Source organism: Phoenix dactylifera, chromosome 12 (assembly GCF_051530095.1).
Source record: "Phoenix dactylifera cultivar Ajwa chromosome 12, Ajwa_hap1_PhDact_Kaust_v1.1, whole genome shotgun sequence".
NCBI lineage: Eukaryota > Viridiplantae > Streptophyta > Magnoliopsida > Arecales > Arecaceae > Phoenix > Phoenix dactylifera.
In genome coordinates, this window is record NC_143201.1 from 9,524,142 (window position 1) to 9,549,166 (window position 25,025).

General features: G+C 39.2%; 1 protein-coding gene across 1 annotated transcript in view; it reads right to left on the reverse strand.

Annotated features, from left to right (window-relative positions):
* Window positions 1-281: 281 nt before the first annotated feature.
* The window catches only part of LOC103705956 (E3 ubiquitin-protein ligase IPI1-like), a 31,712-nt gene continuing 6,968 nt past the window's right edge, over window positions 282-25,025 (reverse strand). Inside the window, exons 2-6 of the mRNA XM_008789873.6 lie at window positions 22,779-22,945; window positions 6,652-6,710; window positions 1,720-1,745; window positions 1,228-1,618; window positions 282-1,116 (exon numbers count right to left, since the gene is read on the reverse strand). Coding sequence (XP_008788095.1) covers window positions 609-1,116; window positions 1,228-1,618; window positions 1,720-1,745; window positions 6,652-6,710; window positions 22,779-22,945 — 1,151 coding nt within the window. The 3' untranslated portion in view covers window positions 282-608. The remainder of the gene's footprint in view (window positions 1,117-1,227; window positions 1,619-1,719; window positions 1,746-6,651; window positions 6,711-22,778; window positions 22,946-25,025) is intronic.

A 25,025-nucleotide genomic window follows, 5' to 3' on the forward strand; every position in this document is an offset into this window, starting at 1 on the left:
CAACACTCCCCAGCGCGCGTGCAAGACTATAAAGCCTGCGACCCCACCTCGCTCTTTTTTATAGTTATCAGAGGATAAGACATTCCTTCATTTAGCGCAGCTCATCAGGTGGGTCTCCAATGATGAGACTTGTTTAACGTCAAAGAACAAAATAATTGTCATGCATGGTTATAACAATTCTGTAGAACACAACATAATTAAAGGATTCTCCTCTCCTGCCAGGATTGATGCATTATTCAGTTCAGTGACAGAACCAGGCATTCAGAGCAGGATCATATAAATAATACAGAAGAAACGTTTATGCTCTTGTTTCCAGCTTTGTTCCGCCCTTATATATATATATAATATTCGAGATCGGACTTAATAAAAAGTTTCAGCCCACAACCAGCGACAGGGCTATTGAAGATAAAACCATCAAAAACATTCCAGGAGCACCACCGTCCACAACATCAAATCCCATACAGAAACTGCCGCATCCACAGTTCCCTTGTCCAAAACAAGCAGTTATGCAATATGGGGGATATACAAAAAAAAAAAAAAAAAAAAAAAAAAAAAAAAAAAAAAAAAAACGAAGTTCGATCTTGGAGCATCCCAAGCGGCTGCACTCCTCACATGTATGGTGGCATTCGAGGAGGGGGCATACGCTGATACCCATTCTCAGGACGGCTTTGTGTGATCCTTTCAGCAGCAGTTCTTTGAGTGAAGCTTCCTGGCTGAGGATTCTGGTTGGGATTGAAAGGACTCCACCACTGAGATTCACCCTCAACTGGGATCCAGGGTAATGGCGTGAAACCCTCTCTACCCCATCCATAAAACCGGTCGATATGTCTGCCAATGCTCTCACCTTCTTGATGGTTTCTGCTTACAGATCCAGATACAGAGAAGCCATAAAAACCTCCAATGTCAGCTGAGGAAGAAGTTGCAACTGAAGAAATAAGTGCCACTCCCCTTGGCCTCATTCTCCTAATGGGAGCAAAGGGAGAGGTTCGCAGTGATGAAGAAGATACAGACTGTTGATAGATGTGACTACCAAGCCCACGAGTATGACCTCTGGCCTCCCCCATAACTGGTGGTCCTAGTGGTGCGAGTAAATTGTTTCCGCTGTGTGAAACAGACCTGCAATAGTTGACCAAGTAGTTCTGATGACAAGCCAATAATATGGACAAACTCTAAAGAAACAGAGGAAAAGATGTAATTCTCATAATGAAAAGACATAGTGACATTTACCCATGCATAAGGGGGTGGGGATGCACAAAAGATCCTAATCTCTGCTGGCTGCTGGTGTCATTTCTAGATAACCTCAAACCAAATTGAGATGCAGACTGATCATTGTTTCCTGACAAAGGAAATGAAAAGGAATGATGTTGCTGCCAGTTGGGGTTTTGTGGCTCTGCTGCAGGAAAACCATGGGAATTGATCATATCAGCAGATGATTGTCCTCCCATGCTAGTTGGATGTCGATGAAATGGACCATTTTCAGGAAGAGAGTCAGCGGAACTTGAAGGTGCAGCATGCACAGCATGAGGAAACCCATGCATGGCCAAGTACGGGCACACATGCGAACTGCTTGAAGAACTTGAATGGTCTCCATATGCTGGGTTTCCCATTAACTCATGATCTTTGATACAAAAAGTAAAATCAACATAAAGATAACACCACTAATAATTATAAGATTTGCTAAAAATCTAACAACTGCTTTGATATAGGCAAAGTGCTTACAAGAGTTTGGCTGGGGTTCTCCTTCCCTGCAGGCAGAATATTTCCATAGTCAACTCACTAGCATCAAAAATCAAGATAAATAGGGCATGTACAAAAATAGCAAGCATCATTGCATTGTCAATAACTAATCTAGAAAGCAAGCAACCTACAGTAGCAGTTATGGTTAGCGCAAGTTATGGTTTACATATTTTGGAGAATTTCCTAGCCGTTAAACTTCTGAATAAGGTCCAAGTTAGAGTAATCCTGGGGCAACCTCGTTTGATGGATTGACATCATAAGATTTGATGCTCCATCAACCAACAATACAACTGATGGGCTTGTACCATTGGGAGTTGTATTTTTAAGGTTTAACCATTATATCCAACTTAATATTATAAATGTGGTCATCAAGAAAAGTAAAATGTCCACTTAAATCTCTGTCATTCTTTATATTTTCCCCCGAATATACAATTGGTGATTTTTGATGTCATGGTTACGAAAATTTGATTAAATGAATTTAAAAGTATAAAATGAAGACCTATAAATGAGGAGAACATCTCAAAATCAATGTGCACAGTTTCACCGATAATCTTCCCTCCATGGTTCCTTTCTGCTAATCTTCATTAATGTTATATGGGCAGGCCCAAAGCTAACAAGGTTCAGAAGGATATACCCAATACTAAAAACATGGGATAAACACAGTTTATCAATCAAATAAGATGGATTTCAATTCCCTTGACAGGTCCAATTTTGTCATTCTTGTAAATGAGGAATCCTTCAGAATGGAAAGTATCATCAAACTTCAATTTACTACTTCAAGCAAGTTGTGCGCTCTGTCATGCATTGTTTTCTAAACCTTCAACATGAATTTATGAACCTATTCACTAGCCATAATGGGCTTAGGGTGAATATGTCCAATGCATTTCAAGTTGTAGCTCCTCACTTTAAGTGCCACATAATTTACTTGTTTCAGGATCTTAACCATCCTTTTACTGCACAAGCCATTGATTTCATTTTCTATTATTTAATCGCTGTTCATGCACCATCCCTGATTCATCAAGTTGGACCTGTATCTTTACAACCCTGTATAAATAAGATAAAGCCTCTTGATCATGATGAAGGTTAAGGCTCAAATGTCCTCATGCCCAACATCATGATCCATGTTGTAAGAAGAATCTTCAATACATATTATCCATCTCCCTCAAAAGGCACATCCACCATGTAGCAACCAAAAAATCTTTCTGATGGAACAACTCCACCAAAAGAAACTGCTCAGCAAATATTCCTTATTTAATGAGTTGATTCCATGACCTGAAGTTGCATTCCAGGTCCTTTATTTACCCTGGCAAATAGTGAAACCATATGTTTATAACTTTTTGAACTTCAAATTAACATACAACCTTTTAAACATGAATAAACTATTTGCAAATAAGATACACCAGGGGGCCTCTTGTAGAATAGTCTAGCTGGTTCCTTACTGGTATCTTCCACTTCGCTCACCATATAATAACCCTTAATATTCCACCATAAGCTTTTAGAGGATCATTCTAATCCTCAGTTTTCATTTCAACAATTTTTGCATCAGCCTTATGAGTAACATAATTACTTCAATAGTTCAACCTCTTGGCATGATGATTAATTGCTTTAAAATTTATTAAATATCAAAACCTTTGTTTAATAACATTATTGTCAAAAGTTTCATATATGACTCATAAATTCAATTCCCCAATATATCATTTCTTTATACCTTATAACTTGGATTACTATACTTTTTCTTCCATTCATGTAGCAATATCTTTGAAACAAAAAAAAAAATCTAAACTTAAGATAATAGTAGTAATTGTATGTAGAACTATAGAATATAATCAAGCATTTACACTAACTCCATCTTTCAAGTCAAAGTGAATCACATATAGAGAATCTACTAGAAATGTAATATAGCACAAGAGAGGTGGAGAGTGGTTCAGCCCAATAAAATAGCAATAACAAGTGAAATGCCCATTGATTTAATGTTCGGTATTCAATTTCTATGTACATGAAGGAGATGTTCCAAAGAATAATGGTGAGGGTGAAATGATAGGTGAAGCAGCAATTGCTCTCTATAAAACCATAACCATTAAAACTTTGTAATTTTACATGCATCACTTTTTCAAAATCATCAACCAAAACTAGATTTTTTGCATATAACAAGAACCATGATGACTCCTTTAAATGTTTATAGGGTCAGCATAACATATTTTAACATTCTCAACACACATACATATTTTGTTGTCCATTGCCTTCCAAGTAATGATTGTTGATACTCTAAAGCAAGGTCTGTTGAACCGGTCGGAACCAACCGATTCAGCCTGTACCGTACTGGCACCGGCTAGCACCGGTACGGTACAGCCATAGAATTCGGTTCCGAATGGCTCCTTTTTCGTACCGGTGCAAAACTGGTCTGGTTCAAATCGGTACAAGCCCGGTACCGGCACCAGGGAAGAAGAGGAAAGAAGAGGAAGAAAGAAGAGGAAGAAGAAGAGGAAGAAGAGGAAGAGAAAGAGGAGAAAAAAAAAGTCTACCTGTCGCACCGGGCCTCGGGCCGACCTCCCTCAGGCTGACGAGGATCACCCGTCTTGCTCGCGTTTCTGGCCCCTTCTTTGCTCGCAGATAAAGGGGGAAAGAGAGAAGAGAGGAGGAGAGAGGGAAAGAAAGAAGAGGAAGAGAGTTCGGAAAGGAGGAAGAAGGGAAGGAAAAAAAAGAAAAGAAATAAAAAGGGGCATCCCGCGCGAGCGGGCACAAGCGGGAAATCACTCGCACCCGCGCGCGATTCCACGCGCAGGGTACCACACCAGTGTGTGGTTCCCCGCGCGGGGCAGCGAGCCCACGCGGGGCGCTCGCGCGGGAAATCACTCGCACCCGCGCGCGATTCCACGCGCAGGGAACCACACCAGTGTGTGGTTCCCCGCGCGGGGCAGCGAGCCCACGCAGCCCCGCGTGGGCTAAAACGCAGACATGCACGCGTCTACAAGCGCGCGTTGCTTTTTTTTTTTGTTGTAGTTGGCTGATTCGGTACCAGTTCCAACCGGTACGTCGGTTCGGTCGGTTCCGCGTACCTTGCTCTTAAGTATGCTTGTCCTGGATCATTAAGAAATGCAACTATGCTCTTCCTTTTCACTTTAAATGTTTGCATTAATCATCTGATTGTTGAAGTCTAAATGTGAAGGATGAATGGAGGAGAAAAACAATTTTCCTATAATAATTATCGATAAATAGGTGGTACCTAATGGAAATGAATGGTTGTCAAAGAATATTGAAGTTGAAATGATTGGTGAGAATGTAAATAAGAGAAGAACAATAAACTATTTTAGATAATGGTGACATGAAGAAGATACCAATGTGAGAACAAAAAACCAGAGAGGAAAGATCATCAGCATGAAACTAATGTCAGATTCCGGACCTGTTTAGTGGCATATCTTGGAAGATATGACCACCATACTGGTTGGTATAGATGTGAAAAAATAGAAGGCCCAGGAGCAGAAGAGTATGAAATAGGATCATAAGATGAGTGTCAAGAGAAGGCAAAAGAACATATATCAAGAGGAAAGATAAATATCAAGAAAGATATTACCCGGCTGCAGAAAAAGATAAAAATTAAGAAAAGGCAATATAATAAATAATGGATGATAGGCATAAGTAGAGAAGGAAGAACCTGGTTTTGAAGATATTTGTAGGTCACTTTATGAGTCTTACAGCCATTATGCGAAGAGAGAGAGCTTTGACTGCTAATTTCAAGTGAGCGCCTTTGGAGAAACAAAAACATAAAGACAGTTTGCATTTTCAGTGTTTAATTGGTTTATGTGTTAAATAATTTCCTATTAAGGACTTGAACGACAAGTTAGGTGGCCAAAAGTATAGCCACTAAAAAGCTGTACAGTATGGAATTTTTGTAGTGAAAACTAGCCTCTATCAGAATTAGGGAGGAACAAAGGCAAAACTGAAAGCAGACAATCTTAGGAATATGACCATCCTAGCAAAACAATTTTTTCACTGTTTATTAAGGCACGAAAGTTGTGACAACTAATTCCCAGAGGGCAAAGGTCAAGGTTGATACTCATCACTAAAGAAAACAAAACCTAGATGCCTCTATAGAACTGAGTATAACTTATGGGAGCATGATCCTTGTTAAAATGGAAACTTGTGACCTACATATGCAAGACATAGTCATATAAAGTGCAGTCACTAATAAAAAATTTAAATGGTAAAGGCATAATTAGAAAATAACCATAAAAGATATTGCAAAATGCATTGAGCATATCTGCATAGAAGATGAAATAACTAACAATTAGCACAAATTAACACAGTTGATAGTCGAGAAGATCAAATGATGACATGTGTGCCGAAGCATGGAGGTGAGCAAACTAAATGAAAGAGTTAATGCAAAGTTCGCCGTATTGGTGCATACCGCCCTGTACTAAGTGTACTGTAGCATACCAGTACTAAACCAAAACTCAAGGTATGGAGGGCATAAAGAGTCTCGGGATACTGAACCGATCCCGCACCAACATTATGTCAGCATAGTACCGATACGGGATCTAGTATTGAGATTTCGAACTTTGAGTAAATGTTTTGCCTATTTTAAGTACATACAAATCAAAATATTCTACATTAGCATTCCTGAATATCAAGAGCATTTCAATATTGTTACACAACATAAAGTCAAGGCTATATGTTCATTAGCATTCAAGATATCACCAATAACTTTATCAACACATAATAAATCACTGCAAATATGGCAACTAATGAAACAAATTGCACTAATAGTCATTGTACAGTCTATACTACAAATAAAAAAAACAATTTCAGATAGCTCTAGCCTGCAAAGCAACCCCATTTGGCCCAAAAGTAATTCAAAAAAATAATAAAAAAAACCAGAACAAACATAATGCAATGGTAGTTGAGAAACAAGCTTACTCGAACAATGATGCAAGTTGCGTAAATCCACGAAATGGACACCACTGAATTCCAAATGGCTGCAAAAGAATATTTACCTTGATATCAATGTTAAGTCTAAAAAGGTGCAAAAGATTGGAAGATAATATGCCTAATTTCATAATTGGTAGTCTAGTCCATGCAAAAGCCACATAACCAAAAACAGATTGCACATAAGCATGTCAGTGGGTTTATCCAACCTGATTTGTCTGATGATTGGGCCGCATAACTGCAGGCTCTGATTCTGGTAGTAGTAATGAGGTTCAGATATCAGCCTAGATAACCAGACCCAAGGAAGGAATTCATCTTATTGTTGGGAGTCTAACAAAAAATCAAGTTAGGGGCTTTGAATTACTTTATAAAATAACAAAATCTATATGTAGATCCTTATTCCAACACGTAGCCACTTAGTCAGTTAAAAGCAACAAGAATTCTTATACCTTGAAGTTCACCACTTACCTCTCTTTCAATTTATGTTATAAAGTAAATATCCTCCTGCAATGTCCTATTAAGGAATGCAGTCTTGACATCCATTTACCAAATGTCAGCAACACATTAAGCTGCTATGGCCAACGAAATCCTGATGGACTTCATCATGGCCACCAACAAGAAGGTTTCTTCATAAGCCACTCCTTGAACCTGAGTGTAAGCTTTTGCAACTAATTAAGCTTTGAAGGTTTCAACCTTCTCGTTAGAGGTGCTATGATGGAAGACTTGATACAGTTTTTTCCTGTAAAAGAACCTTTTATTGATAAAGGGAAGGAAAAGGTTGTTGGTTCTTAAGCTAATCTAGATAAGGCTATGCATTTTTCGCTTATAGATTCTCCTATCATGGGCTGTGCTTATAAGAATTTTGGGCATCTCGAGTCCAGGGCCAACAAGCTATTGGTTCCTTGGTTGAGATAGGACTTAGAATGCCTTAGCGAAGGTCTCTTTTCTTCTAGCTTTGAAGATGTTACTTCCTCAACAAACATCACTCATCCATCTGATTGAATGAGTTGAGATCATGGTCTGCCATACTAGTCCGTACCGGCCGGTACAGGCCGGTACATACCGGTTCGGCCTCGGACCGGTACCGGATCAGTGTGGAATCCGGTGCCGAAAGCTTATCATTGGAGAACCGGTACGGAACCGGTACCGACCGGTACGGGACTGGTACCGGATCAGCGTGGATCGGCGTTAAATCTAGACCGAACCGGTACGGGATCGGTACGGGACTGGTACCGGATCGGTACGAGCCGCCACCGGTACGCCGACCGATACTGGTACGACGGACCTTGGTTGAGATTATGCAATAACCAGACGTCTAATAGTTAATCACGGAGAAGACTAAATGAAAAAGGGTTTTAAATTTGAAAAGTGACGTGTGTTCGAAAGTTTTGCTTTTACGAAGAATAGATTGAGGTTGGTTATGATTTCTATGGTAGACCAATTAATCAAAGAGCAATTGATACCTTGGACAAAGAAATGTGGTATACTTAAGCGCACTTTTAGAAGAGATCAAAAGCATCCAATATGAATTATGGACAAGAAGGAGCAAGTCTTAAGACCCCGCACTTATTCCTTATGTCAAGATTCAGTGGAGTAATCACTCGAAGTACTTGGGAGCATGAGATGAGACTAAGTCCCCTCAATATTTTGAAAGCCCAGGTGAGTCAATTTTGAGGACAAAATTCTATTGAGAGATGGGGGGCAATTGGATTGGGCCTGCCTAAATAAACTGAGCCCAGCTTAGGGCTAGGTGGCCTCTTCCAGTTGGAGACTGTGATGCCTCCACCTCCTCCTGACTTCACCGAATGCTAGGAAACCCTAGCCTGCTCTATTTAATCCTCCTCGCCCCCCTAATTCTCCATACTGCCAATCATCGCCAGGAAAAAAAGAAAGGGATAAAACCTCTTTGTGTTCGCCCTCCCCTATTTTCCTCATTTTACCACCGCCTCTCTCTCTTCTCCCCCCCCCCCCCCCCCCCGAGGTCCTCGCAACCCTGCCGATGTTGGAGCCACTGCTAGGCATCAGCATCGCTTTCCAGTCCCCTATTTCAATGACTACCATCTTCTCCCCTATTTTCATGACAACCCTACCAATCCTTTGATTGAGCCCCTCCTCGACAGCCATTGACCAAAGAGGCCGGAGCCCGGAGCCCATCATCAGGCATCAAGTTGAGGTTCGACTCGACACCGAGCCCCCTTCCTTTGATCCCTTGTGATGACCCTTTCTACCAGCCAATCTTTGTTGGGCCTCGATGGATCTGCTTAGATCAAACCCTTATCCCTCGATCCGACCTGTTGTAACTCAGATGCGATCAATCTTGGGACATCGGGCACCGCCATCTAGCTAGCCTTGTTCCTTTTTCTTCTCTCATGTTTTATTTCTCCATCGTTGCCCTACTTTCCCTCTAATTTCTTCCCTAAGTTAGTGATCATAATTTGTATACAGGTGTGATCGTCTAGACAAGAAGTGGTCTAGCATGGGTAACTACACTTGAACCCTTGAATTTTGGTAGGACTCTAATTTCCACATTTAATTAATTTAGGTAAATTAATCTAGATCAGAGAAGGATAAGGAAGACCTATGGATTAGTGCTAACTTTGTTGGATTTTGATGAGAATAGCTAGTTTCTCTAATTATGTTAAATATTGATATCAAATTGATTTGGATTTGTTAGGTATACAGTTGGATTGGTAGGCACCTTGCTAGGCCTTGCTGTCGGTGTAGGTAAGAGTCCTCTTACATGTTCGCCTAAATACTTATAAGTTTTAATATGCATGAATGTATCCAGTATAGATTATTTTGAAATTGCATGCACCATGATGAAGATATTGCTTTGATTTTACATGGAATATGATATGGTTTATCCTTAAATATGACAAGCATAATGTGAATATATCAAACCTAGCATTATCTAGTGGTTAATAAAAGAGTTATTGGACTAGCCATGTTAATATGGATAGCCTCGTCACAGGCAAGAATGTGATAATATGGATAGCTTCGTCACAAGTAGAAATATGATATGGTGGTTAGCCTCGCAACTGGTAGAAACATGGTACTATGGATTATCAGTCATGGGCTAGAGCATGATCGTGGCTAGTCCAAAGCCATAAAGATAATTGAAAGTACTTGTGCAAACTCGGGGATACCACTAAGTCTAACCTTGCTAATCTAATGATAATTGGTAGATGCAAAATTTAAATATTGATTAATTTGGACAATGCATGCCGTGATGCTTCTATTCCTCATAATGTTGATCCAACAGTTATATTTATTGTTATCTGACTAATTACTTGTATTGTGGTCTATGTAAGAGGGGGTTCTTATTGAACTATTTAGATCATGCCATTCTTTAACCTTCTTGTCTGAGCCACAAGACGCTCAGCACTTGTCTGAGGTTTTAGGTTTATTAGAAAAAGGTGGAAGAAAAAATAAAATGTCTCGATACCACTAGTGTTTGAAAATTGTATTTGGACTACTTTTGTTATTTAGTAATACTAAAACTGTCTTATTTTGGAAATCATGAATTTTCAATGATAATTTTTTATTGATGAAATTTTATTCAACTAGGAGGCCTTGCATATCCCTAGGGCTATACTTTAGGAAACGTGCAGCGATGTCATGCACCAGCCCAAGTGGTGGTTTGGAGCATCATAGTTTCTGTCTTAAATAACCCAAAAACTCATCGAGGAGAAACTCCACTCCTCGATCTGAATGGAGGGTCTTGATTTGTTTTTCTAGGCTATTTTCCACTAAGGCTTAGTATTCCTTGAACTATTCAAAGGAATAAGAGTTGTGCATGAGGTAGATAATTCCATACCTTGGATAATCTTATGTAAAAGAAATGAAATACTCAAATCCACTACTTGCAGCCACGCTCCATGATCCACATATATCAAAGCGAACCGTCTCCAATGATTCTTTGGGAAGCTTTTCCTTCTGTGGAAAGGGATGCTTGGTCATCTTGCCCATGAGGCATGACCTACATAGTGCCCACGGTGTTTCTAGGAAGCTCAATGGTCCATCCTTAACCAACCTCTGAATCCTGTGAAAATTGATATGACTAGCCTTGCACTCCATAAACAAGTAGAATTACATAAAATACCCTTTCTTTTCCAAGCCATATAATTGTCAATCCCATGCACATAACCACAATCTACTATAAAGGACACATTCAGGATTTATAACCCATCGTGTAACCACCCAAGAGCAATAACAGACCTATCAAATTTAATAATTAAGATTTTATCAAAACCCAAATTATAACAACTTTCAACAAATTTGTTTATAGAATCAATATTTCTACGAACATGTGGTGTCTAAATGTTATATAAGTCTATGATATCTAAGATTCAAGACTACATCTGCTATGGCTAGCATTGTAATTAGTGATCGTCGAACCAGGCAATTCAGCCCGTACCAAATCGAACCAACTCCAAGTCGGGAAGGTTCACAGGGTGCTTTTAGTTCGGTTATAATAACCCCCCCCCTTCCACCCTTGCAGTTCGAGTCTTTCGACGATTCGAGAGCCCTTGAGGAACTCTCATTTGCTCTTTCTCTCCCTCTCCCTCTTAAACGATGCAGGCCAGCTGTAGGCGCTCCGGGCAGTGACTTCTTAATCACTTGCCCACACTCTATCCCTTCAACCCATTTATCCTGTATCCTTTGATGGTAATGCCCCTCCCCATTTCGTTCCCCTTACAATCAATCCATCATCAAGGGTTTCTAAAAAGCTCAATTCTTTCCAAGGTTTCTCTTTTTTTGCGATTTTGGTCTAGATTATTTGTTTATTTTCACAAGTATTTGTTGGGTGTTTCTTTACAAATCTATTAGGGTAGGGGATTGATCACCCGTGGCTTGCATCCATCATTTCCATCAAAGAAGCGGGGCATCTCATCCACAAGGGAATAGGTGGAAGGTCATCCATCGATGGCAACACCCTTCCTCCCTCTCTCTCTCCCCCTCACTCTTCCTCACTCTCTCTCTCCCCCTCTCCCTCACTCTTCCTCGCTCTCTCTCGCCCTTCCTCCCTCCCCCTCTCCCTCACTCTTCCTCGCTCTCTCTCGCCCTTCCTCCCTCCCCCTCTCCCTCTCTTCCTTCACTTCCTCTCCTTATTTTAGGTACGCTCCAGAACGGCATGGTACTGATCTATACCATATCGAACAAGTTGCCAACAGGTGCGACCTCCAATTTTGATTTGGCATTCCTTAACTTTAACCTTCACATTGGATCCTAACCTAAGCTCCATTTCATTGTCCTCTAAGGCCTTGCTCCTTTAACCATTGAAGAGTTAGGAGATCTAGTAAATATCGCACATACCAGGTGATGCCTGTCTGTAAATTGCTAGGCTACCATCATGACTGACACTATCCAAACAAGGCCCTGCCTCCAGATGCTTGGTGCAACTAATTAGTAAGTCATTGCCCCTAGGATGGGAATCTTGGATCATATATAAGCCGTGATCAAGGTTCGCAATCTCGATACCGTATCCCATATTGATACTATGTTGGTACAATGTCAATATGTCCGATATAGGGTCAATTCGGCATACCAACACTCAATATGCTCTCCGTAATTACCAAGTATAGGTTGATATGGTATGGTACACCTAGTATAAGGTAGTACACATTAGTACTACAAACTTTGTCGTGATCAATTTTGCTGGTTCCAAACCAACTCCGAGTCAACTCCAATATCTCATGAGCATATCTCGGCCCTCAAACTAGCCTTGCAGCACAGTACAGACCTGCACCATACCATGGTATGCTGAACGGGCCCGTACCGATCGGTTCAGCATGTACCGTACTGGTCCGGGCCCTGACTGGTACGGCAGAGCCCTAAAAACTGGTACAGGGCCCGTAGATGCCGAACAAAGCCAGAGTTGGAAAAGAAGAAGAGAAAAAGAGAATGAACGGAGGAGGGAGGGAGAAGGATAGGCCTCCGCCGCCCGCGGAGGACCGCAGGGGGCCGGCGGAGGCCAGGGGGGTGGGGGAGCCCGCAGGGGCACGGCGGAGGCCGACATGGTTTTTTAATTTGGAGATTTTTAAGTAAAATTGGCAAGCAATCTGTTGACTTCACTTAAAAATTCTAATTTTTTTCTATGGCCTCCGCCGCGCCCCCGTGGGCTCCCTCGCCCCCCCCCACGCGGCCCTCCGCAAGCGGCGGAGGCCTCTCCTCCCTCCCTCCATCCCTCACTATCTCCTTCTCTTCTTCTTTTCCGGCTTCGGCTAGGCGCACCCGCTTCCGTGGAGAAGAGTTGGCTGGTTCGGTGCCTGTTTAAATCGATCCGAACCAAAATCGTACCGGTCCGATAGGCGACTGGTACACCTACCGATACCGGTACGGCGTACCTTGCATCATACCGAACAAGTCGCCAACCGGTTCGACCTCCAATTCTGATTTGGCATTTCTTAACTTTAATCTTCACATAGGATCCCAACCTAAGCTCCATTTCATTGTCCTCCAAGGACTTGCTCCTTTAGAATTCCTATAAAGAGTTACAGACATGAACTATAGACCTATAGTCCACGATTGAAGACTTAGGAGATCTAGTAAGTTGTTCACCTCAACTTATATATAAATATCACACGTACCTGGTGCTAGAAGTATGCCCTAGAAGCCAATTTGGCAGACGCATTGTAGTTGTTCTGGGACATAAAATTTGTACTTTACCTTTTTATTAATTAATAAAATTGAGCATTTTGTTCATTCATGTTATTATGTGTCCATGAATCGTCCTAGGAATTAATAAAATGATAACACATATTCTCAAGAGTTGAGAATTTAATACATGTGTCATTAGGTAGTTAATTCCTGAATTGCTCCTGATCGATGGATCATCACGAAGGACGGTGATCGATCCGATGAGATTAGTGCACAGATCACTTTTCTTGATGGACGAGTCTTAAGTCTATAGTGTAAGGACACTGGAGTGATTGTGCAAGTGCTTGTTAGAGAACAAGGATACTGAGCGTAACCAAAATGAAAAGTCACTTGAATGTCTATCCACTCGTCAGTGATTTACTTGATGCTGCAGTTGTATAACTAGTACTTAAACCTGCGATGCCTCAGCTAATCACGGTGATGTTGTTGTAGTTTGACGAGCACATAAATATGGACCCTAAGGATACATGCGGCGCAGATTAGCTGCAGTAGGTTCACTGTCGGATTAGGATTACATCTAGATGGGATCTATCGACCTTGATAGATTAGGAGTGATCCTACGTGATTTATAAGACTAAGTTCGAAAGATCTTGGCCAGGGCAGTTTTGAAAAAAGAGTTTTCCAATCTCGAACTTGAGTTAAATAAATTTGACATAAGACAGATGATGGGATTTGACGAGTTATCCATAACCTCCATCATGTCGGGATCCACGATAAAGATACTGTATCATACGCTAACTGCACCTAAAGGTTCATCTATTCCGTTCTGCTGAGTTGCCACTACATGCTGCTAGGTGTCACTAGTGGATTGTGAAACTCAAAGGCATTCACTTGATGATAAATGAACCCTGAAGAGTAGAGTTGAAATTGTTTCAACCCATTGAAAGAAGTTTCCATGATATTGTGATGGAGATCACAATATATCTCACTACCAGACAGAATAAAACCTATGGAGACACACATTAGAGGTTTTGATCGTTCCGATGGTTGGATTGCGATTTAGAATCGCAATAGATCTTGATTGTCAATTTGATTGACAATTGGTTTAACCCACTAAGAGTTAGTGAGTTAACGAAGAAAGATTTGCAATTGGATTGCAATTTAATTGATTTAATTGGACCTAATTAAATTAGGCTTAACCTTATTGGATAAGGATGGGAAGGCTTAATTAATTAGAACTTCTTATTATATAAGAAACTTAATTCATGAAGTTCAATTTGAATCCTAATTGGATTAGGATTCATATGAATCAAATTGGAGGACACATTGGATTTTAATTGGATTAGAATTCAATTGATCAAGAGGGACCAAATATTTTCTAATTGGATTAAAATATTTGAGCATGAAAGGATGGGATTATCCCATCCTTCATGCGGACCACATAAGGGAGAAAAGGAGGGGCGTTCGCCCCTCCTCCTTGTCGGGCGTCCCCCTCCTTTCCTACTTTAGTCCCACACCACATGGAAGGGCATCTGCCCCTCCTCCCTCTTTCACGCGGATTGCCACACAGCACAAGGTGAGCCCTTAGATTCTCTCAAATCCCTTTTAAGTAAAGGTGTGATAGAATTAAATAAGAAGTATAGTAGAATTTGGAGGGATGAATCAAAAAGTGATTTCTCATTGAAATTATTCCTTGTTTAGCTAGGCATGGGATGCCTATAAAAGAAGGGGTGGCGTGGGGCATTAAGAAGAATTTGAGCTCTCTTGTTGCAGCTGCCACATCCATCTTCTCCTCCTCCAGGCGTGTGCAAAGAAAAGAAGAAAAGGAGGCGCAGGCTTCTTCCTCTTCCTCCTTCCTCTCAAAGTAGTCAAAGGGTTGATTGAAAAAGAGGAAATCAGCCATCAAAGGTGATCTCTGCAAGGAAGCTAGCACTCCGGTGAGATCTTGGAGCGATCTGTACCTCGTGTAGATACCTGTAGAGACCAGACGCTTGTGCGGCTTCAAGCAAACCAAATCCAACAATCATCAGATAGCGGTGAAAATCTACCCGCTCAAAGGTAAAGATATGATCTTTATAATTCTGAATAGTAGATCTGAAAATTAATCTAGTCTTTTAATTTTAATCTTTTCTTTAGATTTTATAATCTTCTGAGTTAGAGAACTCAAGAAAATTTTTGAAATCTACGTTCCTCAGGACGTTCATGAGATGAACGACCCCGCGCGTCTTTCCGATGCGATCGTCGTAACGCTTGCGGGGGTAACCCGACACCTGGTGATGCTTGTCTGTAAATTGCTAGGCTACCATCATGACTAACACTAGCCAAACAAGGCCCTGCCTCCAGATGCTTGGTGCTACTAATTAGTGAGCCATTGCCCCTAGGATGGAAATCTTGGATCACATGTAAGCCGTGATCCAAGGTTCGCAATATCGATACCGGATCCCATACTGATACCATGTTGGTACAGTGTCAATATGTCCGATATGGGATCAGTTTGACATACTAACACTCAATATGCTCTCCGTAATTACTGAGTATAGGTCAATATGGTACGGCATGCCCGGTATGGGGTGGTACGCACTAGTACTACAAACCTTGTTGTAATCAATCTTGCCAGCTCCAAACCAACTCCGAGCCAACTCCAATATCTCATAAGCATATCTCAGCCCTCACACTAGCCTTTGATACTCTCAAAGAGCGTTGAAAGAATGATCTTCTTAGCCTTGTAATTTTCCCAATATCGCTGGAGATAAGCAACAAGGGCATCCTCAAAGGCCTCTTTGTTTGCTAACTTCGATGGCTCCTCTATGTCTAACATCCTAGAGACACCCTCACTGATAGTAAAGCTCACGATCTTTCTATGCCATTTCTTATAATTGCTCAATCCCACTAAGTGATCAAGCAGTAATACTATGCCCATAATCACCAGAAAGGATGTAGCTAGTCATGGATCCAATCAATAATAGTCATTATTCATGAAAAACGAACATTTCATGATCACAAAATTTAAAATCTAACTGAATGCAGGTTTTGACTTCAACAATGTTGCGTTATCAGAATCTAGCACATCCCTCAAATGTACTGACTTAATGATAGAACTTGTTGAGTGCTCCATCCCACAGTATATCGCACACTGCGAGCAAGGCCAGATTGATAAGTTGATAACAATTATCCTTCTATCCTTTAGTGAGTATTGATATTGTAGATACCAACATTCCCTTGATAGAACACAACTTCCTGTCTCATTCTTATGAAATACAACACCTAATGGCATGGGGTCATTGTTGTACCCATCAGTTAAGTGTTGCCTACCATCTCAGTCAAGAGTCAAAATCTCATGATGAGCTCTGCGTGGGCATGTACTATTACTCGATATGCTCCTTTCGGTTTTCTCACTACTAGCAACATACTAACAAAAATAGGGTTGGCCTCTACATGGCATGCCGTTAACTGCTGTGTGATAACACCTCATAAGGTGGATGGAGGTCCACAATGGCAGCCCTCATATACACTTAATATTTAAATCCTCATTAAGGGATCAACCGGCTTCAACCTTTTTGGTGACAGGTACCAAGAAGAGAGAGGAATAATATACATGTACACGGTACACATACCAAGAAATATATTATCAAGCATCCATTGCATCTCTAGTGGCAAATCCGAGTAAACATATTCAGTGTTAGACAAAATATAATAACATAACCAGTCTCGTGAGTAATAATGGCATCAGAATAGCATATTTAATCCATCTAGTTGTGCAGATTCCATGCATGCATTGAGCAACTTCAATTCTAAGCCTAAATGCTTCTGATGCACCTCATGATGTTCTATGTAGTGGTAAATGCAAAAAATGGTGGCCCTTGAGCAGTAAGTGTCAAGCTCCCTTACATTATGGGCATATCAATATACTAATCCTATATAATAAATTGTTCTAGGTCCTTAGTATAACAAATTAATCCACCATTAAATAATTAAACCACCGTAATTAAACCAAAAAACACACCACAAATTACAGCATACCAAGCCACCATCCCACAGGGTTCAAGTATAGTTCACTAAACTTGCATGGTAAGTATTATACATTCCATACAATACATGTGTCAACTATTGTTGCAGAAATCCATCGAGGAAAATATTATGAATAGGGTATCATCGGATCAAGACCATCCCACTATATCAAGGATTTCGTCAGAGTAATTAATCATATTAATTACTCTGGGACTCCTCATGAATGAATAGTAATAAAAAATGGTGCATAATCAGTGAAACCTATAGCCTAAATAAATAGATCTAGAGCATCAATGGTGGCCAGCCACATCTAGGTATTGGTCAACAAGTGTTAGACATTGTTATTTGCTCCCACCGACCCTTAGGTAATACATGATTACACCTTGTTTTAGTGTTCATAAAAACAACAATAAAGATAAATGCATGAAAAATGTTGAACCTAATTAGATCTCAATAATTTACTGCTTTTTAATCAGATTAGAAGCTAAAATTAAATTTAATCATGTACCCATGCATGTGCCAGATCTAATACTTATCAGCAATTACCTGACCATGCCTAAAAACAAAATCTGATCTTGCAGTTTTATGCAAAAAAATACATACAAAAATTTCTGCAAAATATGATCCTGAAACCATATTGGGAGGTCTGTAGTAATTTACCTAGATTAAATCTGCATGTGTTTGTCTAGATCAGATCAAAATAGGAGTAATAGCAAGATTCATCAAGAGGCACCATAAAAACAATTCGTCTGGCATAATCAACACAACCCATAAAAACTATACCCGATCATATTTCGCAAAACAGCGCATTAGCATCTAGAGTAATGTAACATGCCAATAAAAATTTTTTTTTAAGCATGAAAACTATTCGAGAACAAGAGTAAGACCAGGCATGCTCCAGAAATTATCCAAAAAAGATTCATCAATCAACATATGCCACTTGAATCAGCCTTAAAAGCATGGATCCATTTCTTGAACCCTACCTGGAGCTCTGATATCACTCTAATGGATGTATAGATGAAGATCAGAGAATATGCAGCAGAATATTAGAACCTTTGTTCATGATATTTCCACATAAAAAGCATTCATATGGGTTTAAGATATTTATACATTCCCATGACAGTGATTTCAGAGTGTATTTTATCCTCTCAAGAGAGACTTTGAGGCCGTGAATGCATGCGATCCTCTAAGAATGACTACCACGGCTGCTTCAATCCACATACTCTACATTTGAAGGCTTTGTTTAGCCTTGGATCTCAGGCAACTACATGCCAAGGGGATGCTATGCAAGAAAGACCTTATTTTGTTACTTTAGAACAAGCCCTCTTCTCTTTTCCACTCTCTTTTCTTAGAGAAGAAAGTCTCACTAGCCACCCTCTCTCTTTTCTTTCTCTCACATGCCACAACCCTACAATGCCTCCTTTAGGAATATAGAGGGAGAGACGCTAGGGTTTCCTAGGGTGCATTCGCCTAGGCCCCTTAAAGTTCTAGTTTCTCTAACAAGAGAAAGGAAGGGGTGGCCCTAACTTGGGACCACCCCCCACACGATGTTGCACACACCTAAAGAGTATGCGATCACATGGCAGACAACGAGGGAAACGGAAGGGCTGCCCCACTTGGCTATCCACCCACTACTTGGATCCAATCCAAGTTGGCCAAGGTTAAGCTTTAGCCTGGTCTTGTTTGACCTCACCTATCGTAAACCTATATTACGCTATTTCTTTAGCCCAACTAGAGCTCAATTAATTCCCCAAATAAGTCCTATCCTTTTAATCCAGTTTACAAAATATTTATTGAGAAAATAACTGCAATCTTATTCCAATTAATCTAGAGATAGTTGGCGTGTGCTAGATGCGTTACAAGAATAGGTCAACTGAGGTTCCCGCTCACTAATAATATGCCCATGTGTGACTAGGAGACACTATAGCACAGACCCTTTTGGGACCAATTATAGGCCGATCATGGTATTTGTGATTGGATTTGACTAGATTTAATCCCTTAGTTTGGCAAGGATGCCCGGGTTTAGATGAGAGGAATGGCATGTGTTTGGCTTCACATTACTTATGTACTAGAAAGATTTTGAATACTTCTACAGGGTTAAGGAACCCAAATAATAACAAATAGTAACTTCTGGCTAGTCATTTTAAGTGAGGTCCTAGGTTGTTACAGCTTCATTTAATAGGTTCAGCAACACAAAAATATCTAAAGGCTATTAACTGAAGGCTAAGCAAATATCAAGTTGGGTCTATTATTCATCCTTTATGATTAAAAGCTAATTTCTTCTTTACTTTTATAACTAATATATATCAGCATCTACATCTTACAAAATTCAACCTTACAAATAGGTAAGCTAATTTAAGTAAGCATCTTGATAAAAAAAGATCGACCCTTGTAGTTCTAGTTACAACAACATCTCCTTGTGCAATCTCACTAAATCGTCATTCCATGCATCAAATTATCCCGGATATGATTAAATTATTAACATCTCAAAAATCCCTCACTGTATATAACTTTTTAAGACCAATTTAGCTCTCTATTCTCATCAATCAGCGATAACTTATTCACAAATATATGCACCATATGTCCCTCAAATATTAAATCTAATTCCTCTAAACACTAATTAGCCATAAATATCTTTCATCTCGTCACAGTTAGTCTCTGCATACATGTCATTATTATTAGACTAGTGCATATATGCCTTCCTTTCTCGACTCCATTCAAGTATCCTATCTTGGTATTTTATCATAATACTTTTCAACACTAGTAAAGGTCACGAGCAAGTTCCGTCCTCATATAATTTTTTCATGAAATTGCCAATGAAAATCACTTCTCTTTTTGGTTCAATGTCTATAATTTGTGCTAAGTGCAGTTCTCCATATCAAATTGCCTTATTCCCTTGTCTAGACCCTCACTCTCTCCCTGTCTTAAATAAGATCATAATGTTCTTGAGCATCTACCATATAGGATTAAACATATCTCACATGTTCAACTTGTTGAAGTTGCCATCAGATTTTCAATAACTGAACTAAGGCTTAATCCCAAACTAATTGGGGTTGCCTACATGAATTCTTTTCCTTCATGCCGTTCAACTTAGGGCCATACTTTCTGAAAGATGTTAAGATATCAATTCCTTCCATACTACTTTGTCCCATGTGATTTTCAGTCTACCTCTACCCCTCTCTATTCCTTCTACATTTATTAATTCACTCCTTCATACTAGTGCATCCCTCAATCTATGTTGTGCATGTCCAAACCATCTAAATTGTCATTCCCTCAATATGTCCTCAATTGGTATTACCTCCACCTTCTGGCAAATGACTGCCATCAGATTTTAAATGATAAGACAAAGTTTGCTGATGGGTTCAATTGCACACCAAAGGAACATTGGTCGTTAGCAGCATAACTTCTTGATCAGATATCACTAAATATTGAGCTTGATAATACGCAATATATGCAAAAATCTTACATTTTCTATCTTATTTTTTTAAAATATTTAAACTAAAATTGTGATTATTCACTATAGCCATAGATTTAATTTTGACTGGTTAAGAATTGTTTCTAAAATGGTTGTCAAGCCATTGTACATGATCATAGCTATGAACTTAAAAAGGATGGTCAAGAGGTGAAGCAAGTAGAAGTTGTTGGCGGTATTGTATCCAAATGAACTTCAAGCAACATATATTTGAGGGTAGAAAATGATATTGCCAATCCACATCAAATGACATAGAAATATCTCAAAGCTTACGTCCAATGCTGTAACTCAAGGTTCACCAAACCATCCCGAACCAGACGTTTCGGGCTGTACGTAACTGAACCGGCCAAGAACTAAGACGATTCGGCTAATCGAGATGGTTTGGTCTTTAAAACCCCTCGAGGCCCCTCCAACCCGTCCCTGCCGATCCCTAAGTTCACTCTCACCCCCTCTCTCCCCCTTCCACCATGATCGAAGCTTCAAAGGCCCACCACATAGTCGGTGGAGGCTCCACCAGTACATGACGCTGATGCCACCACCATCGATCTACCTCGACGCCGATGTTAACATCCTTGATTAACACCGATGTCACACCGACGCCCTCAATCGACATCTATATCCCGTATGTCTCTCTCTTTCTCCCTCTCTCCCCACCCCTAGTTTTTCTCCTCTAGGGTTACGGTTAGGATTAGGGTTAGGGTTTTCTCCTTTCATCCTCTCTTCTTTCGATCCATCGTCTTCAATTCACATCCACTCGGTAGGGCACATATCCATAACGTACCGAACTGGTAGCCAGTCGATACAACCCTCGGTACTAGTCTGACGAATCTTGCTGCAATTTGAATTAGAGGATCTGGCTTCTACAAACTTTATCTTTTTATCACATCATTGTCCAATGTGCAATTATTGGAGTTTTTAATCTAATACTAGTTGTTTGATATTTTGAATCATCAACTCAGCATACCAACTAAATGATGAAAGATCAACTCCACGTCGACAGATTGGATCTATAGTTGAATCATTTGATAGAAAACCCAATAAAAAATTTCTCAGCAATAAATGAATTTTAAAAAACAAATATAAAGTTGCAAGCTTATCTACCAATGTGATTGGTGTGTCATAAGTTGGATGTAAAACCAATTGCATACATACAAATTAATGACAAATGATTTCATTAAGTAATCCAAATGACTGACTATGATATACAATAAGATAATTACCCACTGGAATTATTATAAAGCATTAAACCAAGCCACTCGACTAATTGATATCACTAGAGAATTAAATAGCTGATGGGTTTAAAATTCTTAAAAGGCTGTTTAACCATATGAAGCCTTCTTCTTGGTAGTACCGCATGGTATACACAAACACACGAATAGCGTTATCTTATATATTGTTTTTTTTTCCTATATATGTGTATTGGGTGAAGAGCATATTTCTGGTATTATATTACTTTTTTTAAATCAGCTATACAATATCCCTCAAAAAAAGATATATGATAAAAATGAGAATTTTTTTTACCTAAGACCCACAAGAGAAGGAAAAAAAAAACAATCTTTGTACGTCCCACATGATAACCTACTATTGTTATGTACCAAGATGGGTTTTGTTACTTCTTGAGGCATGACGAGTTAGAAAGACCACCATAAAGCATGGTTTCACTTGACATCTTTGAACAAAGCAGAAAGACACAGACAAAGACCAGCAAAATCAGAGAGAATTGATATGCCAGTTTTCCCCTCTCCAGAAAATAGAGAAAAAGGAACCCACGAAAGGTTTGCATATAAAATTAAGCGCATGTTGGAAAATCTACATCATCACAGACTTCTTAAAAAATATATTGCTTCCTGTAATGTCAGGCATGACATAAGAACTGCTGAGATATTCCTCAGTACAAGCTCTATCATGAAAACTAAACTTTTCAATGCTAGTTTATCTCAATGGCTCAAAATCTTTTGGCACATGAAAACTGGATAAATAAAAAAATTATTATCTAGATTCAAAACAAAGGGCATTCTTTTTCTCAAGTCATGCTTACCAGCTCGGAGTAACCAAGATCATAGATGTCTTCAGTAACCCATCCATCAATATCAAAATTTGAAGAGGAGCGGTGTCCATTAGCATAAAGCCATCGACCTTTCTCAACTTTCCGACAATTTGGGCACTGCATTGCCCCCTTTGCATTAAATGCTGAGCCAATGCAATCTGAACAAGTAATAGAAAAATGGTTGGATCATAAATATAACAATCAAAGTGTATAAATTATACATGAACACTTTAAGAGAAAAGTGCATGCAAAACTACATGAGATTTACTGGATAGACAGCATAACAATTAATGATGGGAGATGGCTAACATTCAACTATGCCAAATTAGAGAGTTGCATAAAGGATAAACTACCAGAAAATTTCTATATGCTTAGCAATGTGCAAGAACATCAACAGAACTAATTTATCACTTAAGTTTGGAACTAATGGACTAACACAGGACCTGATCTGACAAAACCCATCTGAAGCAAAAAGGTATAATAGTCTGCGCGTACATCAAATGGTTTAATCAAGTTTTGATCGGCCAGTAATATTATGGGATCATGCAGCCTCAAGGCTTGGAAGGGAGAGTTCTGGGAATGGGGCTCTTACCCCTTGGAAAAAAGTTATGGCACAGCTTCTCATATGACGTTCTCACATGACCAAAAACATGCGATCGATTAAATTACAAAGGTGGCAATAATTCTATACAGGATGGGAAAGGAATAATACATTGCCCACTTGAAAGTAAAAAAGGTTTCAACTGCCACAAACCCTTTAAAAGCAACATATTCAATTTTAGAGCAGATTTCAGCAGAAATATCAATTTGAAAACTTATTGTTTTATCTTTCTACTTAAGATGACAAGAGTGAGAGAAAGCAGTCTTACATTTGTCATTCATTTGCAACCTGGAAAAAAAAATCTAGAGTTGAAGCCAACCATGTAAAGAATTAAAAAGTTGCAATTCCAATATTACAGCAGTTCACAAAAAATGTATCATTTTAAGATTTAGTTAGTCTTCCTTCTCTCCTCCAAATCAGGGTGATGTAAGATTCCAGCTTCAACTAAACAAGCATGATAAATTGAGGGGAGAAGATTCAGATCAGCAATGGAAAAATTATATTCAAGATCTGATCATAGAACTAGAAAAGCCCTATACATCTTAACCATAAACTTAATTATATCATTGACTCATCTTTATACTTCTGTCATTTAACAATACATTCTCATTTCCCCATAAGCCAACTATCTGTTTATCTTATCCACTCTCATTGTGGCAAACTTCTGGTGCATAAACTATCCTGACTTTGGCTTTTATAAATGATGAAGATCACACTAGATCATGGTATTTTGATGCATCTTTTATTGACTTGTATGAGTTTGTACATAGACTGTTTTATAATAGAGTATGTGCATGGTTTTGTCCATGGCCTGGATGAGATATTGTATTCACATTACCACTTGCCCCTAAGGATCTAAATTAAGAGTTTATTCCGGCAAAATTAGTTTAATATCTTTTAGGTTCATGTTAGATAGTGTTGGATAATCAGAAACATTTATCTAGCACATACTACACATGTATGGAAAAATGGCAGCAACAATAGGAAGTATGTTGATCATGAGTATAAAGATGTGTGAGGGCATATGTTTATATAATTCAATTGCATGTTGTGTGCATAATCCCTTTTAATGTTGATTTTGGAATGTACAAGAAATAAAGACATTAAATAAAAATTGGCATTCTAAAGGTTACAAATGAAAATACTTTTATATCTGGAAAATAATAAAATAAGAGATTTATATAATTTAAATAAAATATAATTTTTGTTTCCTCTGCTTCAGCTTTAAAAGGTGGATTTCACAAAAGAAGAGCTTCCTCCTTCATTCTCTTCTCTTATTTTCTATGCAGTGTGCTCCTCATTATTATTATTACTACAATTTTGAACTGGTCTATATGGTAGCAAATAGTCAATCAATGATCAAACTTCATACTTATGATACAAAAGCTGAATTCATGTGCAAAGCCTCCATTTTTTTTCTTGTATCATGGTATTCTTAAGTCATTTTCCTGCACCAACAGACACCAAAAAAGTGGTGCAGTTGATTGCAAACATCAATAGACACAAAAAGGGAAAAATGAGAAAAAAGAACTTGCACTTGAGCTTCATGATGAAGTCTTTTCCACCAAGAAGAAGGGGAAAGGAAACAAATGAAGACTTTAGAACTCATAAGTCCTCCATAGCACCAACTTTAAACA